The sequence below is a fragment of the Equus caballus genome, chromosome X, assembly GCF_041296265.1.
Source record: "Equus caballus isolate H_3958 breed thoroughbred chromosome X, TB-T2T, whole genome shotgun sequence".
Classification (NCBI taxonomy): Eukaryota; Metazoa; Chordata; class Mammalia; order Perissodactyla; family Equidae; genus Equus; species Equus caballus.
This window is the reverse complement of record NC_091715.1, coordinates 119153300-119170593: the sequence shown is the minus strand read 5'-3', so window position 1 is coordinate 119170593 and position 17294 is coordinate 119153300. Positions and strand designations below refer to the sequence as shown.

Sequence of the window (17294 nt, the reverse complement as noted above, 5' to 3'; positions counted from 1 at the left end):
GGAACCCATGTGTAGATATCTATTTGGTACACGTATTGGCATAATTTTGGGTGGTGTGGCACAAAGAGTATGGACTTTGGAATCAGATCTAGGTTTGAATTCTTGCTGTCTCACTCATTAATTGTGTGGCCATTATATATGTTAGTCCCTCTCTCAGCACCTCAGTTTCTTCATTGTAAAATGATGGGATAGTATAATCCCTAAGCAGAAGCTTCTCATTTCAGATACCATGTTAGTGTATTTACTGGTGGAAAAATTCCATTTCTTGAGGATCAAAAGGTCATGATGTGGGGCTGCTCCATGGCATAGTAAGTTCAGCACGTTCTGCTTCAGTGGCCTGGGTTCACGGGTTCAGATCCTGGATTTGGACTTATACCACTTGTTGGCCATGCTGTGGCTGTGACCCACATATAGAGAAAGATTGGCACAAATGTTAGCTCAGGGCTAATCTTCCTTAGCAAAGAAAACAAAAGTCATGATGAAATGTAGAGTTATATTGTGGCCAATACAGCCCGTGTTCTTAGTGATACCAAGCTACTACCATTCTGCTTTATGACATCTGAGTTATTCTCAATTTCCTAATTGGCACTGCTTATTAGCATTCACTCTAAGTTAATGGGGCTTGTCATACATATGCATATATAAATTTTCACCCTGTTCCACCAAACCAAGTGGACTGTTGGTCCTTGAAGACTCCGTTCAACAAAGCATCAGGGAAAGGCTCCCTGATCTCTGAGTCAGGCTGAAATGGCACATTTCTTCTGAGTTCCTATTAGGATCTCTGTTCACCTCTGTCACCATGCTTATCACACTGGACCATGATCATCTGTTTATTTGACTGCTTCCCTACTAAACCATGAGCTTCTTGAGGGCTGGATCCATGTCTTGTTTTTCACTTTTTCTTTAAACTTATTACTAGTTCTTATTCAGGACAACAGACACAGGCAGTGTGAACAGGAATGATGTCTTGCTTTCAAGGAGAGCTTGAAACAATCTTATATTTCAGCAGATCTACTGGAAAGGATTGTATATAAGTGTCTTCTATTTTATTTTTTCATGCAATTAAGAAGATAAAGCCATTCACTTGTTTCTCTCACTTCAAATATTTCATGTATTCCTATTTATGTAGATTCCATAACGAGGACACTTGAGCAAGGAGTCCTTTTCCGTGTCCACAAAGAACCGAATCTGAGCTAGTCCTCTTTATGCAAAAAGTCTTTGTTAGATACGTTGGGTTCTGTTGTTAACGATATTGCAAACGGAACCATCCCCATCTTCCTCTGGAGTACAGTAAAGGGAAATTCATCTCTATCTGAGAACTTTTCAGATAAGCTCGGAGAAAAGCGAATAACATGGAATTCATGAAAATAGTTTGCAGACTGAACAGCTGTCTCTATATTTGGAGAAACCATACCATTTTCTGTTGGCTCATAAATCCTCCAGTATCGGACAATTATTAACTTTGCTCTTTTTCTTTAAAAAATATAGTCTGATGGTGAGATCGTCACGCATGTGTTCTTGACATGAATTAAGCAAGTTAAGAGAATGAGTTGCAGATCACTGAGTGGTAAGGAGCATAAAAGAAAGTGACTAGGATTTCATATGTATTGTCTTTTTGGGGGCTTCAAGATCGCCGGCTGTAGCTTAGCAAGCAGGGTGTTGTGGTGGAGGCTGCAGTGGACAGAGTTGTTGGGGATGTATATCATTGAGAAGTTTTTTCAACCAAAAACTGTCCTTCTACCTAGTTTCAATATTTCTCAATTAGTGCTTTATTTTCAATAGGTTGGGTGTGGGAAGAAGCCCATAACTCTTCTGGGGAGGAGATGTGAACAACGCTCCCCCTCCCTAATGAAAGCAAATACCTAAGGATTCAGGGATCGGCCTACTACTGCCTGTTACAATGTAGTTAATGCAGAAGAGCTAATAGCTCTATTGGGAGATGCACTTTCACGCCACTCTTTGCAACTCTCTGAGAGGCTTGGTGGTGGTTGCCATGGACACCAGATAGTGAAGGGGCTTGGGTCATAGTTTGAAGGATTGCACTGTGCTTGAGTGGGTGAGACTGAAATTAAGTTAATGCGTGTACAAATAAGGTGTGTTTCTTTCCTTTGTGCCTTTGAGAAAACTGCAACAAAGCAGTGTGTCAAGTCACAATTGATTTTATATTGGCTAGGAAAGAGGGAGGGGGAGCAATTTATTGAGTAGTAGGTTCTCAAGTTAAGCACAGGCAGTAGTTTGAAATATGTCAAGAGAAGTGCAAAGGACTCTTAGAGTGGCTGAAGAGAAACCAGTTATGGCAAGGCACTTAAGAATGGCCATTCAGAAGCTTTCTATAGTACCTTCTTTGACTGCTTAGTCCACTGCTTCAGTGTCCCTGGATCCTCAGCTCTTAGGTTCTACTCTATTTTGGTTCTTCCCTCTTATTTACCTCTGTAAGTGTGTGTGTGTGTGTGTGTCTTTTAGATAGCGTCTTTTCAAGGTTCTGATTTGCGAATTGGTTCACCCAGTTATCCCCTTTCTATGTCCCCATTCTTAAGATTGGCGGGCATGTTTTCTGCCAATGTTGAATTCTGAAAGAGACTGCAACTTTCCTCCCCCTGTCCTCAATAATGATCCAGGTATACCTGGAGCTAGAATTTCCACTGTTGAGACAATTTAAGGCATGAAAACAATTTAAGTTAAACCATGTGAGTTTGAATACAATGCCCTTGCTTATGACCAGTTAACCCCACTATAGTAGGACAGACCTGTTTGGCTCACAAAATCATTATCAAAATACTGTCCACTTTCTTGGTAGCACTCACAAATCCAAACCTTTAAGATGATCATAGTAAAGTAACATCATACTGTCAAAGACAAACATGAAAACTGCAAATATCTGGAGAGCACGTCCTAACCACTGAACTCTTCTCTGACTCCACCACGTCAGTCTCCCTCTCTTGAGACTTGCCTCAGATTATAGAAGGAGCTTAAATCCTTTTTGAGTTCTCAGGCTCAGAGGCCACACATTCCTTGCCTTACTCATTTTCTCCCCCTTAAGAAATGAGGTGCAATGACTCTAATTATAATGCTTGATATTTGCAGACTTGCCCTCTCTGAGGATCTTAGAATACCTTAGAGAAATTATCTGATTCATCTTAACATCATCCTAGTAAGGCAAGGAAGGATTTTTATATTTTATGGCTCAAGTTGCTAAGATAATAAAAGGTGAGATGGCTGTGCAAGTTCACACAATGGTCTTGAGATAGAACACAGTCAGCTTTCTGGTCTTTGGCCTAGTCCTGGATTACTTCTGAAGATATTTGTCAATTGCTATTAATTTTCAGAGTAAGATGTTAGTTGTACATGTATATTTGAGAGTCTGATAGCTATATATCTTTTTGAAAGATTGGAGATAGAATATGATGTCTAGCTACTAATCTCTTCCACTTTAGCTCTACCTCTAGTGACGTGACCCTTACTTGCCAATTTGTTAGCTTTTGGCAGAGACAGTTTGACCCTGTCAAATATGGACTGAAGGAAAGCTGCCCCAACAAGAATGGGATTAATTTGACTGGAAGGGCCAGGTAGGTGGTTGGTAACAATAGCATGAAACTGATTGAGGACTCTTTCCTATACTCAGTCTCACCAAAGGCCGGACCTTGGCACGGATCAATCAATGGCTTTTGCCCTTCAGTGTTAGTACAGTAAAGAACTTGAATCTGCACACTGTTTTATTTTTTGTTACTGCACTTATTTTGCATTTGCTTAGTGCCTCTCCGTAGGGGAACCCAGAGGTCTAAGTTATTTTAAACATAAGGGTCCTGTAGCAATGTGAGCTTGAACAATAACTAGCTGTTGTGCTGCTGTTGTAAACTGTGATTCTTGCAGCCCTTATGAAACTGTTTGTTACAGCACCTATTATAATCTAGGACAAGACTCCTATAATCATGCAGCTGAGTGATGAACCCTCTTATTGCTACATTTTTGTTGCTCTTAATCTGAGGAAATTCCCTAATAAAGCTGAATGATGATTCTAAAAATTCATTGTTTAAAAAAATTTTAAAAATTCAATGTTTAAAGCCAGTAATTCTAACCCATAGAAGTCAACCTCTCAGTGCCTGCAAAAGCTTAACTGGAGTGTTCATGTGTAAGCCATACACTGGGACAGGTAGCAGGGCGTTTTCCTCCCTTGCCAACTGAACATGTCTTCATTGCCTGTGGAGGGATAACATAGCTATATAGGGTTAACGTTTCCTTTCTTTCTATTTTTATTAGAGAACAGATCTGAGGTCTCACTTGATTTAAGTTATGGAATTAACTCAAAAAAGGAAGGTTATCTGTATTAGTTTTATCTTTCCATTTGAGCTCATTCATATTTTTATAATTTTGGAATAAGGTACCAGCCTTAATCTTGAAACATTGGTGTTAATAGACAGGAGAGAAGGTCTTATGATTTAATAAATCTTTATTGAAATCACTATACATTGCCATGTACAAGGGCATCTGAGCAGGAGTATAACGGTGGATATGGACATAATGAGGAACTTACAATAGGCTTGTGATGAACAAACAAATCTCAGTTAATCAGAATCCAACTACCAGAAATTCTTAATTAATAGGAATTTTCCCCAGGAATTTTCCAGATATCATATGGGCTGATATGATATTTATATACTCATGTGGTATAGCTTTGATCAACCAGAAACTCCTATTAATGGGGAGACTTGTTGTTTTGTACTCCAAGGACAGAGGTAAATGATAAGCTTCCCGGCTGTGCCCTAGCCCTGGAGCATATCATCTCAATCACCCCCTTCATCTGTGTCTCCAAGTCTAAGCAAAGCTCACTGATGTTGAGGCTTGCAAGATTCTCAGTCAGCAAAGAAACACTCGGTGATGGTCACTAGCCCAGCAATCAGAGAAAGCAGGAAAGTTGACTCACACATTTTTAGATACTTATACTCTGCCTTCCAGAATGATTGCATTGCCTTATCACCCCTACTGCTATAGCATGGAAGACATGTACTTCCCCCCCCCCCACCATATCTAGCACTGGGTGTGGTAAAATGAATCAGGCTTCAAGCAATATTTCTTGAATTGAATTTCCTACCTTGTTTTTAACAGCTCTGGGAGTCATAGCCTGTTGGAACTGGAAGGGACCATCATGTTCAACACATTCATTTTACAGTTTAGGAAATGGAAGTGCAGAGAGATTAAGTGACTTTTTGATGTCATACAACTTGGGGTTAGAACCCAGGTCTCCTGCCTCAAGGCTTCTGTACTCAGTTTTGTAAAACTCTAGGGTGTCTCCAGTCATTCCATGGATTCTCATGAGGTTCCCTAATGAAAATTAATTGGAATTTGGTTGATTTTTAAAATAAAGCCCCCAAACCTCATCATAAATAGTCAAGCAAATAATGAGATACTACAGTTTTAAAAAATGGGGGAAGGGAACTGTTGGTTGAGCGGGACCATTTCCTTTTTGAGACCAAGCTTCTATCATCTAAAATAAACAAGAGTTTTGCTGTTTCAAAGTAATGATCTTGAATGAGTTTTTTCTCTTTATTTTCCTAGAGAGGATTTGCTTCTAAATAGTCACAAAGCCAGTCTAGAGTGAAATAACGACCAGAGAGTCAGGCCATCATTTTTAATAAGCCAAAGATAAAATCCGTAAATACAGAATACTGATGTCTGCTACTAATTCGTAGGATAAATATCTTTGCATTTTAGGGAACAAGTTTATTTAAGGCTGCCAGTGGGTGTTGAAATCACCTAACATGGAAAGCTTTTACTACAAGTACAGAGTCCCACTCACTTAGGGCCTGGAGGATGTTAGGCTGGACTTAAGAGAAACCATGCCTGCAGTGAGCATCTTTAAGAAATCCAGCCATAGGTTTTGCTTTTGGGACACTCTTCTTCAATTCTGGGGTACATTTTTCTTCAAAATGTTTATTAGTAGGGTAGTCCAATATATGTTAAGTAATGGCATTAAATCACCATGTCATTAGGATAAGAACTGGAGACGACTGGACATCATGATTGGTGAGGTAACAGAAAGGGTCCCTGAAAAGGATGGATGAGGCAGTCAATCGATAGAGAGAAACCTGGAATGGCTGGAGATGGGGAAAGAAAGGGAACATCTAGTAAGATACAGTAAGAGATGCAGGAAAGCCAGTGGGCATGCTTGGCTATGTATTCATCTACATCTGGAAGCATGCCCATTAGGAGACTGGCGAGCAGGGAAAGCAAAGGGGAATGGGAACTCTTTTTTACATATGGCACTTACCATGTGCCTAGGAGAAGAAGATGGAAAGGCAAAGGTCTTAGAAACACTTTGATCTTACATTTTATGATTAATTTATTCATATGCAAAAATAAGCTGTAGGCTTTTCTAATTCCTTTTATTCTACCAGCACATGTGTACCTAGTCTTTGTTATATTATTTTACATTTGTTGAGATGCTGCTCTCTAACTTGACTCATATTGCTAAGGGCTATTACAAATTTTAAAAAGGAAAGAAAGAAAGAGAGCTTTCGTTTCTTTTGATAGTGCCTAGTACAGTACGCTGAATATAAGCCCTTGTGTGATGTTAACGTCAGAACAGTTGACTGGTCCATGTCTGGAAAGTTTTCCATGTAAATTACAACACTTATTCCAGAGGTCTGATCCCCTTGCCTTCCTTCTTCATGAGTTGCCTCTTGATTATGCAGTGATTCCTTAGGTAGCTAAGCAATTATTTATCTACTCCAAGAGGTCTCGTTCTGTAAGGCCCTTGCTTCTCTGTCATGGGGGTATGGCCTCAGATCGCCCTTTGGAATCCAGATAGTGACACCTGCCAAATCCCTTACCTGTCTTTGTCTTTTGAAGCTTCTGAAAGACTTCTTACTCAGGCCACCTGTAGACACAGGCTGTTAAATAAATGGCATCCTGCTTTGGTTCAAGGGCTTTCCAGTGTAGCTGTACTGCCTCCTATCTTGCACTCAGCCCACTGTATAATTTGAATGTCATGGGGGGATATAGACCTAAGTGTGAAATATAGAACCACTACTACGTGGTGGTGGAAGAATTTGTAACCCTCAGCTTATAATCATGCCTCTGAAAGCAGGTCTTCAGAAGAACTTTGGAATTCTAAGTATAGAAAATCTTAGACAAACTCTAGTGTTGAAAAGGATTTGACAAGACATAGTGCTAGGGTTGTGGCGGTGGGTATGGAAAGAAGGAGGAGAAATCTGAGTAATTTACTTCCCTATGCTGCCCCTCCAGATCTATATTTATCCTATGTCCAGAGACCATCTTCTTTTTTGGAGTTTGGATAGTGTAAAAGAGAATATCTATAGAATAAAGTGAAAGATATGAGAATATCAGGAAGATTCTCTGGAGTAGACTGCACCCACATTTGAGAGATAGGAGTAGTATAAAAATCTTCCAAAAGAGTGAAGAGAGCATCACCCTGCATCCCAATTCTACCAGATATTCGATTAGCCTTCCACAGCACTTACGCTAGTGAGGAAGAGATTGCATTACTGTGCAAAAGCACCCTCCTCAACCCTGCCTCACCAAGCAAATATCATGATAGGTGATTGGAAGAGCTACATTTACACTGAATGAGACTAGAATGTGCATAAAAACCTACTCCCCAGAAATAAACTGGACATTTTGACAGGGTCATTTACGTTTCTATGTCATGAGAGATATGGGTGAATAGGAGCAGGGTCGCCCCTAACATTTTTGAAGCCCATGGCAAGAGTACAAAGGGAGGACCACATACCATATATCAAATGTTAAAAAGATCAAAACCAAGGTATGCCTTGCCCTGGCCTGTGTATCCACCTGTCAACCTAAATAAAGAGGTAAACTGAGGCAATCTTGAATTATTAGAAATTGAGTTTATTTGAGAATAGCAGAGGAATAGAATTTTGGGAAATGCAAACTGTAGCAAGCTATAGGGGAGTCCATTGAGGGTTTTGGAGGGCTGTATTTATGGGCAAGGAGAGCAAAGAGGAGGAAGTCCAGCCAGAGTCCAAGCAGTAAGTTCATTGGCTTGAGGATGGGGAGAGAATTCTTGGCGAATGCTCATTGGTCAAGAGATAAATTCTGGTTTTCTGTAAGTCAGGCATTTATGGGAAATCAGTCTCTCAGTTCTTAAATTTCATTTTCCTGAGGGCGCATGAGTGAGAGTCTCCATTTCATATCCTCTGGTTCCATTTTAGATTGAAATCTTTACACACACCCAAGACCCTGTAGCCAACTCCCTTGAAATTGACCAGGAAGGTAAAGGAATCAGACTCTCTCCCAGGCCAGCCCTATTACCTGTGAGATTCAGATACCCTGCTGGGGCAGGGCAAGGTGGGGTCGGGTGGAAGCTGGGACCAGTGCTCAGAACTCCTGGGTGGTGACTGTGTCCACCTGAAGCTGGGATGGGGTGGACCCATCAAGGCCTCCAAGAAGCCAAGGATGATAACTTCCCCACACCTACAGCTCACTATTCTGCCTTGAGGTTGTCTTCCACAGCCACATCATTCAAGTAGTGCGGAGGGAGGGAGTGCAGTTATCTGGAGAAACTTATCTGCCAAGACCCTTCACTTAGAGTGATTTTGGGAGACCCATTTTAAACACAATTAGCCATTTTTCTCTTGTTTCCTATGGCATGAATTATCATTTTATCTTTTGCTCATTTCCCCTGCCCTTGCCACCCCCCCCTTTGACCCCCCTGTGCCTTTGTGCTCTGATCTGGGGAGTCCAGTTTGGATTATGTGTCCCTTTCGCTTTTCTCTGTGATGCTCAACTAGCTACTCACCTTTCAAGAAACTCTTAAGACCACAAAGAAAAACAAAAGTCTTTGTGTTTTAGTGTTTATGGTATGAGGAGTCCTCTAAAGCATGGAGATCAAGGCGGTGGCCCCTCTCACCTGGGTTTAAGGGTGATACTGGGTAGGAGGGAGGAGCAAGCCCCTTGAAGCACTTCTGCTCAAGTCTAGTGGCCCAGAAAAGCTACGCAACCATCTCAAATACTTATCCTATGGGCATTTATGCTTTCCCAGAGCCAGCCCCATTTTACGCTGCGTTTTCCGGGAATTAATGGAGAGAAGGGAGAAAAGGGGAGCTGTACCTTCCAGACTTTGCTAGTTATAGTCACATTAATCGCTAGTAAGGGAAGGAGGAAATGGGCAACACCCAGGGTAGTTTTTGGTAAAATAATGGAGATTGTGGTTCTTTACTTGAGAAGAAATGCACACAGATGGGAATGCTAGCTGTACTAACATATCACTCTGAGAGAGTACCCCTCAGAATTTATGCCTACTCTTGTGGGCCCATTGCATAGTTAGATTGATTTGGCACCATAAGTAAATGAACCTGTTCATCATAAATAAGCTCTTCACCAAAGGGTAGCTTTAAGGGGCACATTTTCAATTCTGTGTGTTAATGGAATACAGATTCTCGTCAACTGGAGAAAATATCCATGAAATGCTTGTGCTTTAACAATGCGTGTTGTAAACAAAGCTGCTATAGGCCTTATCAGTATGCTTCTCTCTTATAACCTCTGGTTAAATCTACTCCAAATGAAAAACTCAGTCAGATGCAAGGCTGATTAATGCAGTGATTAACAACATTTGGAGTCAGACTCCTTGGGTTCAAATTCTGGCTCCATCAATTATTAGCTGTATGACCTTTAAGTCTCAATTTTCACATCTGTAAAATGGAGAGAATATTCCCATCTACCTTATAGGGCTAATAAGAGGATTAACTCACAGGAGATATATTAACACATATACATCCACATACATGGATTACAATAGTGTCTGGAACATTGTAAGCACTTAATACATATTTGTTATTAAGAATGCCCAGTTATCACATGTAGCTCAAGGTTGTAGTACCTTTATTTTAAGTGACGCTGAAAAATCTAGTTAGTTCTAAGATAGTCCTTGAGCTTATCAATAAAAGTGTGTCAATGTTACATTGGAGAAAAAAGGTCATCTAACATGTTAAACTTATATGACTGTAACCTGAGCATAGCTCAAGTCTTAGACTCTGTTCTCATGATATGACCTTAAATTGAACTGATATTTTGGAAAATCCATGAGGACACTGTTCTTGAGCAACAATCCCCAAATAACTAATTTCCACAAGCACAAAAACTTATCACTCATGAGCAAATAGCTATAGTTACCAGTTATTGAGTGCCTACTGGGTGCCAAGCACTGTGCCAGGTGCTCTCCACTTATTATCTTATTTGATCCTCACAGCACATGAGGGTCACATGAAAGGAAGGTAGTGAAGCAGTCTTTTAAGATGAGAAAATTGAGCTTCAAAGTAATTGTCAGTTTCCTCAATATCACACAATAGAGAAGTAGTGGAGCTGGGATTTGGAGTTGTGTCTATTTAATTCCCAAGCTTGTGTTTATTCAACTATACCACAAACAAAATATTCCAAGAAGAAGGGGTGCTAACCCAAACTGTCTTATGGACTGGTAAGTCAGCTAAATGTTCTACAAGGAACATTGAGAAGAAGGGCTGGGACAAAGGGGGAGCAAAAAGGAGAGAGGAACTGGACGGTACCATTATGTGTTGAGTGGAGGGTGAGGCAAGGAGCAGGGATAAGGCTATAATAGTTTTAATTCACTTGACCTAGGTCTAGCCATTGGCAACAGTGCTCTAGTGGCCCTAATTGCTATATATATTTTGGAGTGAGCACTGTTTCCTTTGTGGCACAGCCTTATACTTTAGAAGGGCCCCTAATCGTGTTCATCTTGCTTAAATTGTTATCTTTAGAAACCTGACTTACTAACTTGGATGCTTCATTTCTTAAAATGACCGTCTTTGTTGTGGCAGTCAGGGTTCTCAAATGACAGGAACTTAAGAAATTGATCTGCTTCAGGATTCTGTCCTTAAGTAGTGTTACTTTCACATCCGTGATGAGGTGATTTTAGCCTGACATATTTCCAAGGGAAATCATACGTTTTATGTTTTTCCTGAGGGTAGCACATTGAAACATACTGGTTTGGGCCCCACTAAGTTTGCATATGCTATAATTCAAGCAGGGGCTATGCTGAGATTTACCTTTGAATTATCTATAGAAAAAATAAAAACATGGTAAAGACTAAAGGGGGATGTTTAAATGTCTTTAAGGAGACAACCTTTTAGATATCCAATGGACAGGCAAATTATGAAATATTCTTATCTATTCATGAAAATAAATCTATGAGGATATTTACTTGTCAACAGATAGGATTAACTTGGAGTATTTGTATATTCTTGAAAACAATCTTAAAACTATTCTAGATCTGACTTTTTAGTAATCCAGAACGGCCTTACCTTTGTATAGCCTCAACTAGTGAGATTTTCTTTCCTCCAATTTCCTCTCTCCTTGTAGTAATGAGTCTTTTCTAATGCTGACTCTCTCTCTAGTCTAGTTAAGCTCATTTCTCTGGTACTGTCCTTAGGCATGCAGAACAGTTGGTCAGTGCCCTCTTTACGATAACTCTTTATACTTGAAGATGGTGATTAAACTGCCTCTTGGCTCTCTTTCACCAGGTTATACAACCCCAGCTCATTTAGCCTTTCCTCGTAGGCCCTATTTTCTAATGCTTTAATCACGTTTTTTGCTCTTCTCTAGATCTCCTCCAATTGCTTTGCAATTGTTTTAAAATGTAACCTGATGAGCAGGCCTAATGTAGAGTTTGACATCGGCTAAATATTTAATAAATGACTTGGAAATTAAGGGAGGTGGTTCAGTACAGGGGCAAGAGCACTGGACTAGAAGTCAGAAGACCTGAGTTTTGTCCTTTCTTTGTCACTTACTAGGATTGAACAGAGAGCCACGTTTGGACAAATCATTAAATGTCTCTAAGCATCAATTTATTATCTATAAATTTGGGGTAAACACATCTGCCCTGCCTGCCTCCCATAATGAGGCTTAAATGAGATAGTCTATGTGAAAACACGTTGTCTAGCATCAAAGCACTATACAAACACTATGTGTCAGGTACTTTTCTAAATGCTTTGTATATATCAACTCATTAAGGTACAGTTATCATCCCCATTTTACAACCTGGAAATGGAGACACAGAGAGTTAAGTAACTTGCCCCAGATCACACAGCTAGTGAGTGACAGAATCCATGCAGACTGGCTCCAGAGTCCATGCTCTAAAACTCTATACTATATGCTCCCTCTCCAAATAAATATTTAACATCTAATGGGGCCATATCATTTTATGCGGTCTGACCTTCAAAAGCAGTCCACAGGTATATGCTACTGGGATGGAGGATCTATTCAGTCATGGGTAGATAACTCTATGAGAGGCAACCTTTTCAAAAGTTAATGTTTAGATTGGTCATTGAATTAAGGCAGCTGTCCACCAATGGGGGCACCTCATGAACACAATACATTAATAGGAATGCTATATCAGGTCAGATGAGTGGTTATTCATCCTAGTACATCTAAATCTGCCTATACAAAGTACCCTTAATTCTTAGATTCAAGAGCTACAGTTTCTAAATATTCTCTATGAACCTTGACAACACTTCATGGTTTCATCTATCTCTAGCTCTGTCCTTTTCTATGTTAATTCTTATAGCCGTAAATTTGGAATATTTTCCTTATAGATTAACTGTTAAGGAGAGACATTAAAGACAGATTAGTACCTAATTGCATCTTTTTTTCGGCTGTAGTGTGAAAGGTTGAAAGAGATCAAAAAGAGCTTTGGAAAGAAATGTTGGAAGAATTTTGGTTTACCCCATACGTGTCTGAACACTCACAGGGAAAATTAGAACCTATATCATGAAATGGGGAGGATATGCTATATAATACCATATTGAAGACCTGCTTATATTTGAAAAATTGCACCATATTGAGGTCTTTTCATTAACACCCATTGGATATAGAGTACAATATGAACTTACTTTATGCCAAAATCTGATCTATAGGAAATAGTATAATAGTGGTATACCAGGCTTTTCTACCTCAGCTAGTGGTGTGAAGTGTCATTTTGTGGGAGACTGTAAAAGTTTCCCTGCATGAAAATAACCACAAACAAATTTGAAAACACCTTTGGAGGATGGAGACATCTTTTAGGAGAACTTGATACTGATTGAGGTATAAATGTTATCATTCTAACCAGGACCTATATAGTGAATTATAAGTTTGTCAAAAGAATGGTTAGGAACCAATGAGAAAAGTGGTATTTCTTTTTTTTTTAAAGATTTTATTTCTTTCCTTTTTCTTGCAAAGCCCCGCCGGTACATAGTTGTATATTCTTCATTGTGGGTCTTTCTAGTTGTGGCATGTGGGACGCTGCCTCAGTGTGGTTTGACGAGCAGTGCCATGTCCACGCCCAGGATTCGAACTACCGAAACACTGGGCCGCCTGCAGTGGAGCGCACGAACTTAACCACTCGGCCACAGGGCCAGCCCCAAAAAGTGGTATTTCTGTACTTAGTATTTAATTTATTTAACAAAATGTTTTCTCTAAAGAAATATCATGTTGAATTTGTTGCTTAATTTAAAAAATTTGTTTAATGAGAAATATATATTTATATATAGAAATAAATTATGGCAAATTCATGAAATCATCAGAAGAGGCTTGAGCAGAGAGCTACATCTTAAACCTTTGAGAAAATGTATACTTTAATAATCATATCATGTGACTGTAGGTACTATTTGGCCTCTTGATGGAAGCATAGCATCACAGTGGAACTTACTGAAATGTTCTTATTCTATATTCATCCATCCACCCATTCATCTATCCAACCACTCATCCATCCAACACCAGGTGCCAGATACTCTGTTGGATGCCAGAGATACAACAGTAAACAAGACAACATGGTCCCTACGTCATAGTACTTATGGCCTAGTAGAAATTCTTTAAATGGTAGAGAAAACCATCATGAACTGATAGTTTTACGACAATTTTTTGAAATAGGGAAAAAGAATAAGTGAAATTAACACTTTAGCTCTACCTGGACATTGCAAAAACTTTTCTTTGAACAATGTTCCATGAAAAATTGTACAGAAAGTATTTTGAGGGGTACTGTGAATGTGCATGTAGAAGAAAGGAAGATAGAAAGTGAGATGAAAAGAGAGAACAGGGTTTTTGAATGATGTTAATTTAGTTTTCCTGAAACTGTTTACTAATAATTACTATTTTTTTCTATAGCATTTATGCCATTCAAAACAATTACACCAACCAACTATATGAAGTAGAACAAATTTTTCTTTCCCCATTATGTAGCTGAAAAAACTGAGGCATGGATATTTGACACGCCCAGGATCCTATGGCTGTATAGAAATCAGAGCTCTACCCACTGCTTTTTTATTATATCATGCTGAAAAATCCCAGCCTCCAGTAGAAGGTCCTATAAAACCCAAAAGACTTAACAGTATATAAGATATTCAAGAAGCCAAAGTAACTGATACAAAAGAAGGAAAACAAAGTATGACAAGGAGGATGTTCCTCTGCTTTAGGCTATTAAGTAGGTCACCCACTAAAAGGCTATTTTGGTATAAAATTTTAGAGGGCATGTAGTACATGCACCAGCGTCACTGACCTGATTCTTCACTTTCAAGATCTAAGAAAATCAAAGGCAGGTTTTTAAAAAAAAAATTTTGGAAGGGAGGAGTGGATCATTTGGGTAGCTCAAGAGAATGTTAGTTGGAAAATTTGATGTAGCCAGTCTAGTGCTCTAGATTTTCTGTGAGGTGTGATTCCCTAGAGGTGATGCTGTTCTTTTAAGAAGGGGACAGCTTTGTATCCCTACGATGCAGAGTCAGCATTTTTTTTCTTTTTCTTTCTCTCTCTCTCTCTTTCTTTCTTTCCTTTCTCTCTCTCTTTCTCTTTCTTTTTCTCTCTCTTTCCTTCCTTCCCTTTCTTCCTACCTTTCTTCCTCCCTCCCTCCCCTTATCTCTCATCCTCTCCCCTCTCTTCCCTTCCCTATTCTTACCTACTTTTTTTTTTTTTTTTTGCATTTTCTTCTTATGGGCGTGTATCTGACAAATTGTTAATATTTAATTTGCTATAAAACAGCTCTCCCAGGCAACGGCTGCTCGCTATAATTTCAATCTCTGAAGCTGTTTTGGCCCCCAGGTACACTGGATCGAATTAGAATGGAAATGTTTCCCTTACAGTTTTGTTTATGGCAGCATAGGCACTTGGTTATTAACTGGCAAATTGAAACTTCTGAGGAAAATAATAAACTTTCACCATATTTCAATTAGACTCTTTCCTCCAAACAGAGTATCTATCTGGCTTAGGGTGAAACATTTCTTCTAAAATTTTTTAGTCTTAAATTTAAATATCCAAGATTAATAATGAATACATTTTGGCCCATGGAATTGTATTTTACCCTTAGTCTAATTCTTTTTCACTTTGTTCACATTTTAAAAACCAAGAACATTTTTTTCTCATATGCCTTCTTACTTAAAAAATGGTCTTAAATTGCATACACACATCCCTGCCCCTTTCTCTCTGAAACCTGAGGGATATTCTGCAAAAATATCCACAAATTCAAACCTAGTGGATACTGCCCCTACACTCTGCAATTAGGCCCCTGAAACAAAAACCCTACCTTTCTTCGCTGCCTAATGCCTTGTCTGTTCTCTGCTGGAGGAAGGTATGGGAAAGGAAGGGGATTACTTTGAAACAGTCAGCTATCTGTGAAACAGAGGTGTGGAAGGATGTATTTATCTGATAGGTAGCATTAAATTGCAGAGACTTCCAGATTAATCATGGTATGCAATTTTCAACAACTTAGATTTTCTTTTTCTTTCTTTTTCTGCAGCCACTGAGGAGGGAGAAAGGATTAGAGAGACTATCAAAAACTGTTGGCATATTTCGTCAGTTGGCTACTTAATTTATTAGCAGATGTGGGAACTGCCTCAGGTTGACGATTTAACATGTTGGCTGGGGGTGGAATAAATCTCAAATGTACCTGTTCCAAAATTGTGTTAATCCTTTCAACTTCGCAGTCAATCAAGTATCGTTTTTCTTGCCTCCTGTCCATTTCTTCAATGATGCGCCTAAATTCTTGGACGTCCTTTATGTTTCCCACAGACCTTGCTGTCACTTGCCAGTTGTTTTGCACTGCTGCTTCCATAATCGCTTGGAGGATGGAAAATCCTGAAAGAACGAAAAACAGCTACAATGATTTTTTTTCTTTTTAAAATCTTTCTGAAGGTATTAAAGGTTCTGCTGAGTTTTTACTCAGAGTCCATTGGGTCCCTTTCAACCTTATCCATCGTGGAGAGCAGGCTTACTCATAACCTCAGCCTTAACCCCCAGACAGTTGGCACCTCTATCTTGTGTAAGGAAAGAAGATTCTACAACTTGTGGGCACCAGGCTAGGTGTTTATCAAGCCTGTACTTAAGCAATCACAGCTGAATTATAGTACCTAGTTGTTTTCATTGACATGCATTATCAAAATATCTACGGAAAGAATGCCAAAAGCTTCTTCCCTATTTCTAGCCTCAATCTTTCCTACTGCTGTTGAAACTCATTTCTTTCATCTTCCACAGAAACGTTCTTCAGAATTGGAGATAGCTTCAATAGAGATAGAACCTCATTATAATATGGCTGATCCATACATGGATATGGCTATCCAACAAGGTAAATTATGTCTCCCAGGTAAAACAACTCTAAGAAAACCTGACAAAGATAGTCTATAACAAAGATATCACACTGGTCCTTTTGATCAGAGCATTATGAAAAAGTTCAATTATATTAAGTCTTCCTGAGTTCTTCCCCTTTCTCAATGAAGCTTACCAGGAATTCTTGGTACATTTTTAGTTAACTTACATCAGACCATTATTAACTACTAACACCCTGGATCTATGCTGAATGAGAAAGAGAAAAGATCTCATGCTTGAGTTTTAGATGACCTTTTTGGATTCAGGGTTTGATAAGTTGGAAAGAGCAGTATATCTTAAAGTATGAACCACAGAAAAGCACAGGGTTTTCTACGTACTGTCCTTTAAAGTATTTGTGTCTCTAATATTATGTTACGTCTATGTTTTTGCTTCTGGTATGAATCCACAATCTGAGTAAAATTTCATCAAGTATGGACATCATTTTATTGGGGATATGGTCATAAGAAGCTCCCATCTTCCCATAAATTTAAATAGTTTTCCATTTATATTTAGGTAATGATTGATGAAAGTGGGTGATGGAGATGATTTGCAATGCCAAAATGATCTGTGGCATAACAATTCAGCCACTGGAAGAGTAGGGAATGGAGGAAGATTGTGCTGCCCTGTGAACACATTCTAGGTTCTGTGCTGTCTTGGGTTCACCCTGGAGGGTAAGTATGCTACGGTTGGGAATC

General features: G+C 39.2%; 1 protein-coding gene across 9 annotated transcripts in view; it reads right to left on the bottom strand.

The window, feature by feature from the left end:
* Positions 1-17294, bottom strand: part of GRIA3 (glutamate ionotropic receptor AMPA type subunit 3) — a 272512-nt gene that overhangs the window by 122736 nt on the left and 132482 nt on the right. For all 9 annotated transcript variants that reach the window (XR_011434854.1, XR_011434853.1, XM_070257723.1 and 6 more), the window contains exon 4: positions 15905-16092. Coding sequence is in view for 7 of the 9 variants with exons in the window: in XM_070257723.1 (XP_070113824.1) it covers positions 15905-16092 (188 nt within the window). In the remaining 2 variants the exon portion in view is untranslated. The remainder of the gene's footprint in view (positions 1-15904; positions 16093-17294) is intronic.